Source organism: Coregonus clupeaformis, chromosome 13, assembly GCF_020615455.1.
Source record: "Coregonus clupeaformis isolate EN_2021a chromosome 13, ASM2061545v1, whole genome shotgun sequence".
NCBI classification, from domain to species: Eukaryota; Metazoa; Chordata; class Actinopteri; order Salmoniformes; family Salmonidae; genus Coregonus; species Coregonus clupeaformis.
This window is the reverse complement of record NC_059204.1, coordinates 40,733,302-40,740,160: the sequence shown is the minus strand read 5'-3', so window position 1 is coordinate 40,740,160 and position 6,859 is coordinate 40,733,302. Positions and strand designations below refer to the sequence as shown.

Below are 6,859 nucleotides of genomic sequence, written 5' to 3'. Positions count from 1 at the left end.
ACTAGGTAGAAAAAGGACAAAGGCAGCATTACAACAAAAAAAAACATTTCATTTCAAATTACAATTAATGATTACAGCTCATTTGTATTTACAGTACAATATAAAAACCTGCCAATGGCATTTCACACAGTTGAGGGTACGCCCAGAGGAAACCAACGCCCACACAGGGACAGTACCTAAAATGTGTAAAAACCAAATTTGAGTACAAAAACAAAGGTCATACAGGGGCGGTTGAAATTAGAGCTCTGCTACCCAACCCAGACATTATACATCAGGTTAGGGCTGGGTAGGGCCTGTTTCCCCCCCCAAAATAACTAGGATACGGGTATCACTAACATTTTGAAGCTGGGCCATTTGCTCGTGATCTGCTGCGCAGTAGTCATATCTGACTAAGATCATAACATGGTGATTCAACCTCAAATATAAAAGAGATTATTTCCCAGAAAATAATGTTCCTTGAGTTATCTGAGTTTAGAGTGACGAAAAGTAACGAACAGCTCACTGCTCTCATGTCTCGTCATTGAGCAGAGAAGCCTAAGCGGAGCCAGTGCTGTGGATTATCAAGACGCAGAGCGCCATGAGCAGAGTGCATGTAGAGCAAGCTGCCTGTGCCCAGGGAGTGAGTGACAGACAGGAAAAGTTAATGGATTTATTAACGGAGGAAGTTACTTCTGATTTCGGCTAGGGCCGGGCTTTAAATTTGGCAGAAGCAATCGGGTCTGGGTAGGGTAGGGCTTGAATGTCGCAGGCATGGGTAGGGCCTGAATGGCTTAAAATTCATACCCGTGCATGGCTCTAGTTGACATGTCACAACCGTATGATCATAAGACTAACCCAGTCTAAGCCCCTTATGATTATCCATGTGTGGTCATTCTGGACAGACATGATTAACAAAAAAAAATGATTATACTCTGGGTTCTTGCCCAGCCTGCTGCCTCTTCAGCGCCCGTTGCATCTGTAGGATAACTATCTGCAGGCACTCATTCTGACCCTCACGTTCTATGGTCCTTTCATTGTCCATAAGCTCTTCACTCCGCTTCTGCCTCCACTTCCTTCTTCTTTTTCTTTTTCTTCTTCTTGGCACTCTCACCCACCTGCACATAAATACATGTGTTATTCTTTGGGCAAATGTTTAAAGCAATTCAAAATTCTAAGTGAAAATGCCCTCTGCAGTTTAAGTGCATGTTGGGTGTAGCGACTTGCTAACAAAGTAGATGTGGAAAATGTAAGGAACCAACATGACCGGATGCTCATGCTAGAAAGACTCACACCCCCGATAATGTAGCAGACTGACTCCCTCTGAAGCCACAGGCAGGTTGGAAAGGGATAACTGTCTGCACTGGTTGTGCACTAGTAGGCATGGCACATTATTAATTCAATGTACATTACCAGTATATTTACTGAGAAACTACTGCTGAAAACCATAACGTCAGTATGTCCCTCCCTGCAACCAGAATCTCTCTCTAGAGCCACAATGTTATGCAGCGGTCCAGCAGTAGTAACCCACCTCTCCGTCTGTCTCTGCTGCTGGCTCCGGTGCCGCCGCCTCCTCTAGTTTTTGCTTCTTTTCCTTCTTCTTTTTCTTCTTCTCCTTCTTGAGGTCTTCTGCCGATGGAGTGGAAGGTGCAGAGGGTGCTGGGGTGGCTGCTGCATCACTATCGCTGTCTTCTCTCTTCCTCTGAAAAATTGTCATTTAGTCGATCTCATTATGACCTTAACTTATGTGGCATAAACTGCTTATTTGGCATGTGCCAATACCACAGGAGGTTAGTGGCATCTTAATTGGGGAGAACGGGGTCATGATAATGACTGGAGCAGAATTAGTTAAATGTATCAAACACATGGTTTCCAGGTGTTTGATGCCATTCCATTGCGCCGTTCCAGAGATTATTATGAGCTGTTCTCCCAGAGCAGCCTCCTGTGGCCAATACTGATCCATTTAAAATCAATCAATACCAGAGTATAAACTTATGTTAGCATACCTTTGCTTCACCATTGCCGGTTCCTTCAGCCTTGGGCTTGGACGCACTGAAAATGAGAAGGCAACATGTCAGTCTTTGTATCAGACTCATTCCTTATTTAAGACTGATTTACAAATGCACCTACATCCACAAAATAGTCCTCAAGTTTCTCGCAAGTTAACCCACATGGGTGGGAAATAATAGCTATGCATGTTCACACAGCTCAGCTGCCAGACATGCAGAATTGATGACCAGACCTCTGCTGAGCTATGAGAGTTGATGTTGCAGACTGACTCCCTCAGAGACCACGGGGCAGACCAGAAAGGGATAACCGTCTGCTGACTAGAATCAGAACATGCATGTAGGTTTCAACACCACACTGCTCCATCTAGCCCATATTAGACTGGCTTCACACCTGTAATCTACATAGCCCTTCTTCCAGTCTGATGGAGTGCTGTCGTTGGCTTTGCCATGTTTGTCCAGCAGACCCTTCTGGATCATCATCTTCTTCTGGCTGGCCTGTTAATTAGAAATCAGAATATTCCTAATAATAATAATAATAAATGCAATAAAAGCATAAACAGTTGTAAATGGGAAGACTACCAATAGCTTGCACAAGAGGTGTTACCTTGGGCCCCAGGCCCCACTTGCGGGGGTAAGTGTCACGTTCCATGATGACCCTCTTGATCTTGGCCACCACACCATGGTCACATGTGGAGATCACTGCAGTAGTCATGAGGGCAGTAGCTGAAAAATGAAAGGGGAAACTTGAGATACGAAAATAAAACATTTATATGGAGGAAATCTAGTTTTTCAAAGCCATCAGTCAAGGGTGATAGATAATAGGTCATCATTGCACAAAGTGCTAATGCAGTCTATGAGATCATCATGTGGCCTTTTGAAAAACCTTCCAATTGCTTTGCAGAACAGCATATTTCTATTGCTCACCTATACAAATCGCCTCTCCTTTGGTCGTTATAACCACAATATCTTGGTTCATCTCGATGCCATCCTCATATCGTAGGACACCAGGCAACATTATCTTTGCGCCATAGCAGATCGCATTCACCTGGGGAGAAAATAAAGCATACAATTTATTTAAATACATTTTTCAGTCCTCTAAACAAGGTCACATTTTGAAAATGACACCCAGACTACCAATTAAAAATCAACTCACTGCACTGTCTTTCATGACCAAACGTTTGTGCGACACCAGAAGCTTCTCCAGTGGGTAGATGACTCTGCGCAGGTACGTCTCGTCCTTGTTGTGGTCATACTGCCACTGAGCATCCAGCACATCGTGCATGGTCACCAAATTGTCCTGCAGAGAACAAGTTCCAACATTGAATGGGTCTAGAACACATGACACATTAAACAGAACATAGGCCTAAGTATCAACATTTCCATAACATGTTGGCTAGAGTGGAATAAAGTGGCTGGCATGTCTACTTTCTATTCAGAGCCACTCTATGCCATTTCTGTGCCAAAGAATAATTACCAGGACTGGGGAGAGGCCCAGAGCTGAACTCAACACTTTGGACTTCAATTTAACCACTGACAAAACACAGCCAAAGGGTTGAGAAAGAGGCGAGACTCACCCGCTCTCCCAGAACACCAGAGCGAACTCTTCTCAGCTCCTGCATCTGACCACCAACACCAAGGAGGAGCCCCAGGTGGACACACAGGGTTCTGATATATGTACCAGCCTCGCAGCTCACCCAGAAAATACCTGCAACAAACAATACAGTTAGATTATTCTCTAAGCTAACAGCTTCTAGTCCTCTGTAGCTCAATTGGTAGAGCATGGCGCTTGTAACGCCAGGGTAGTGGGTTCGATCCCCGGGACCACCCATACGTAAAAATGTATGCACACATGACTGTAAGTCGCTTTGGATAAAAGCGTCTGCTAAATGGCATATTATATAATGACATTGAATTGTAATTAAAGTACTGCATTTCCCCCCCCCCTGAGCATGAGGAAATAATACATTAGATTCCTTACCCAATCTCCTCTCTGGGTCGTACTCAATGAGTTTGCTTTCATAAACAGTCCTCACTCTCAACTGGCGCTTAACGGCCGCGATGAGAGGTGGTCGCTGGAACAAAGCACCTGTGAGGGTTTCAATACCCTAAAAAAATTGAAAAAGAGAAGTGTTGGATTAACCATGATGTCCCCTAACACAGGTATAACACCCATTTCCTTTCTAATGTGTGATCAGGTGTGTCAACTCGTCTTTGTTATCGCAGGGCCCTCCGGTCCTGCCCCCGTCTCCAGCATGAGCTGCCCCAGTAGAACACTGAGGTGGCAGAGTGGAGCCAGGGACACAGCAGACACTCATGGCTAAAACAGACATGAGCACCACAGAGAAAGTAGGACCCTAGCAAGTACTCAGAGAATGGATAAACACGTTCATCATCTCACATCTATGTCGAAAACCATTCATATGGTTTTCATATGAAAAAGTATCATTTTACAGTTAAATTAAACGCTGAGCCATGCTAAGATAAGACTAACTGCATTAACAAGTGAACTTACCCTAGCAAGCGTGTGCTCATTCTCAATAGCATTGTGCAGCCGAACAATTCCCACATACTCTTTGCCTGAAACAGACGGCAGAAGAGTAGTAAGGAGAGGCCAATCTTAATGTGTTTACATAACCATCAGGAGGTAAACAGTCAGAGCAGGAAGGGGTTGGGTTTACAAGGTGACTCACCTGCACTCTGCTGGGACTTGACCAGTCGTGTGGCTCTGTCCACACACACAATGAGGCAGCCTGTCACCTTAGGGTCCAGGGTGCCACTGTGGCCAGTCTTCTCCACTCGCAGGATACGTCGGATCCAGGCCACCACCTCGTGAGAGGAGGGATTGGCAGGCTTGTCCAAGTTGATGAAGCCTGTCCTGCACATCACATGGATCGACATGGGGTTAGATAAGTGGAGCAAAAATGAAATCACAGACAAGACATCAATAATTTTAAAGGCATCCATGTAGAGCCATCAGACAAGGGTGATAGATAAGAAGTCATCTTTGCACATAGTGCTAGTGCAATCTATTTACATTCATCATGTGGCTTGGAAGAAGAAGAAAAAATTATGGACCAAAGGTTACCGGACATAATCCTGAATGTTCCTCTTCAAAGGGTTTGAGCCATTTGGCAAGGGTGTGTAGTGAGCTGTCCTGATGTTGAGTTTGTCAAAATTCTGAAAGGCAAAAAAAAGTCATCGGGGAGAAGTCATTTTGGTTACAAATACCAAAATGTAACTGCAAAGTAAGGGATGTGCATGTGATCAGGAGTTTACGCTCGTCTTAGTTGTGGCCGGGCCCTTGACCCATGCACCAGCACACCTGCCCCCACGCAGTTACCCCAGTAGAACACTGGGGGCAAAAGCACAGAGTCAGGCCGCTGAACCCCCTGAGTCAAGAACAGACACAGGAGGCTGCAAGGCCAGGGCCCAGCAGCACTCAGCGAATGGATAAACAAGTTCATCACTTCAGATATAGCATCCTGCTTCTACAGATCGATGACAAGGACAAAGAGAAGCCAAACTCACTTTCAACAGCAATGGCCACTGAGATGTGTCCAGACTGGCAACTTTGGACTCTGGTTTGATGAGAAAATCACCACTCTCCTGAATATCCTGTTTTAAAAATGTTGGGGGGAAATGTACACTACCATTTTAATCTATAACAGTGAAAAGCTTTCAGCCAACTGGTGCATAACAATTATAATAAGGACTTACCCCAACGTCATCATCAGCAACTGTCTTTTCCTTCTTCTTCTTCTGTTTTTTGGCAGAGTTCACTTGAAAGCAAAAACAAAGGGATACATGTTACTACCCACAAAATGTATTGTTCCATGGCATGAGATTTATCTACTGGGGGATCCCCCGTTTTCAGAGGTGGTGGTTGATAACTAATAGTTAAATGTCATCTCCGTACACATACCATTATTGTCAACTATTTCAGACCATAAAGAAATGGTTATATACTGAGTAAGAAATTATATTTAATTTCGGTAGTTCCAAGTCATCCATCATTGGAAGCCCACACTGGATTTGGTAAGGCGCACCCACGTGGCCGACACGGCGGGCACGTGGTACTTTTGGTGGCGCAACAATATAATCTGCCTTTAGGGCCTATTTTACCAAACGAGGTTGTATGTCAGCAGTCACATCAACTTGTATATCGACAAACATCCACATACAACTCGGATATGTCAAATTAACTAGCTAGTTAACCGAAAATAGCGTGGCCACCACCTCGGCTGTGTGATTAACAAAATCAGTAGCTAGCTTTGGGAATGGCATTAGGCACTAACGTTACCCAGAAACATTTAGTTTGTTGATAGTACTAGCTATGAAGTTAACTAAGTACAGTAAGGCTAGTTACGTTAGCAGCTTACTAAGTTTATCTACTTATGACTTGCTTAGCTAACTAAAGTTAGCTGGCCATCTTGCTGACAAAATTCGGCAAGATTGCAATACCATCTAGGAACATACGCAGGTAAATATATATGCCATAGACCTAGCTAGTTGGATAGCCACATGGTTTACACTAGGTCATGCAAGGCTATTGCGAACGTGGCCGCCTGCTTGATCATGCCTCCATGTTGAGGGTGCTGATAAAATTATGTAACAATTAACCCCAAATAAGAAACGTCGTAGCTAGCTACACATCCTTCAAAAACAAACACATCACATTGCACAGTACTTGTAGCTTGCTAGTTTGATAGATAGTAACGTTAGGATGTGCAAAGGCGGGCTGCAGGCCACTTACTTTCTACGTCCGCCATCTTCGGTGTGCAACGAGACTGAGGTGGACACGTGTGCTCAATGCGCATGACTTTTTAAGAAAAAGTGCTACCGCCCAACCAAGCCACGCGATAGTTCATTCTAGA

The 6,859-nt window shown here is 44.4% G+C and overlaps 1 protein-coding gene and 5 non-coding genes across 6 annotated transcripts; all 6 read right to left on the bottom strand.

Moving 5' to 3' along the window:
• Positions 1 to 28: 28 nt before the first annotated feature.
• On the bottom strand, positions 29 to 6,794 carry LOC121579875 (H/ACA ribonucleoprotein complex subunit DKC1-like). The gene is made up of 15 exons (XM_041894826.2): positions 6,739 to 6,794; positions 5,703 to 5,764; positions 5,514 to 5,600; positions 5,071 to 5,162; positions 4,676 to 4,860; positions 4,498 to 4,562; positions 3,964 to 4,090; positions 3,560 to 3,690; positions 3,139 to 3,282; positions 2,910 to 3,030; positions 2,590 to 2,708; positions 2,377 to 2,480; positions 1,983 to 2,028; positions 1,508 to 1,678; positions 29 to 1,094 (listed from the first exon to the last, which is right to left on the bottom strand). Exons 1-15 carry the CDS (start codon positions 6,752 to 6,754, stop codon positions 1,029 to 1,031), a joined length of 1,536 nt encoding a protein of 511 aa, XP_041750760.1. The 5' UTR covers positions 6,755 to 6,794; the 3' UTR covers positions 29 to 1,028.
• Positions 2,779 to 2,856, bottom strand: LOC121580385. Its single transcript, XR_006003044.1, has one exon. It is a non-coding gene; the product is annotated as a small nucleolar RNA SNORD83 (small nucleolar RNA).
• On the bottom strand, positions 3,370 to 3,502 carry LOC121580395. Its single transcript, XR_006003052.1, has one exon. It is a non-coding gene; the product is annotated as a small nucleolar RNA SNORA36 family (small nucleolar RNA).
• On the bottom strand, positions 4,173 to 4,383 carry LOC121580406. The gene has a single exon (XR_006003061.1). It is a non-coding gene; the product is annotated as a small nucleolar RNA SNORD17 (small nucleolar RNA).
• Positions 4,954 to 5,033, bottom strand: LOC121580387. Its single transcript, XR_006003046.1, has one exon. It is a non-coding gene; the product is annotated as a small nucleolar RNA SNORD83 (small nucleolar RNA).
• On the bottom strand, positions 5,246 to 5,457 carry LOC121580405. Its single transcript, XR_006003060.2, has one exon. It is a non-coding gene; the product is annotated as a small nucleolar RNA SNORD17 (small nucleolar RNA).
• Positions 6,795 to 6,859: the final 65 nt, after the last annotated feature.

Bases quoted from the DNA above. Each gene is read 5' to 3' on its own strand.
- LOC121579875 (XM_041894826.2), bottom strand. The intron at 4,091-4,497 runs GTAAGTTCACTT...CAATTTTTTTAG, and splicing joins ATGAGCACACGCTTGCTAGG to GGTATTGAAACCCTCACAGG. The intron at 2,029-2,376 runs GTGTGAAGCCAG...TCTCATTTTCAG, and splicing joins AAGGGCTATGTAGATTACAG to TGCGTCCAAGCCCAAGGCTG.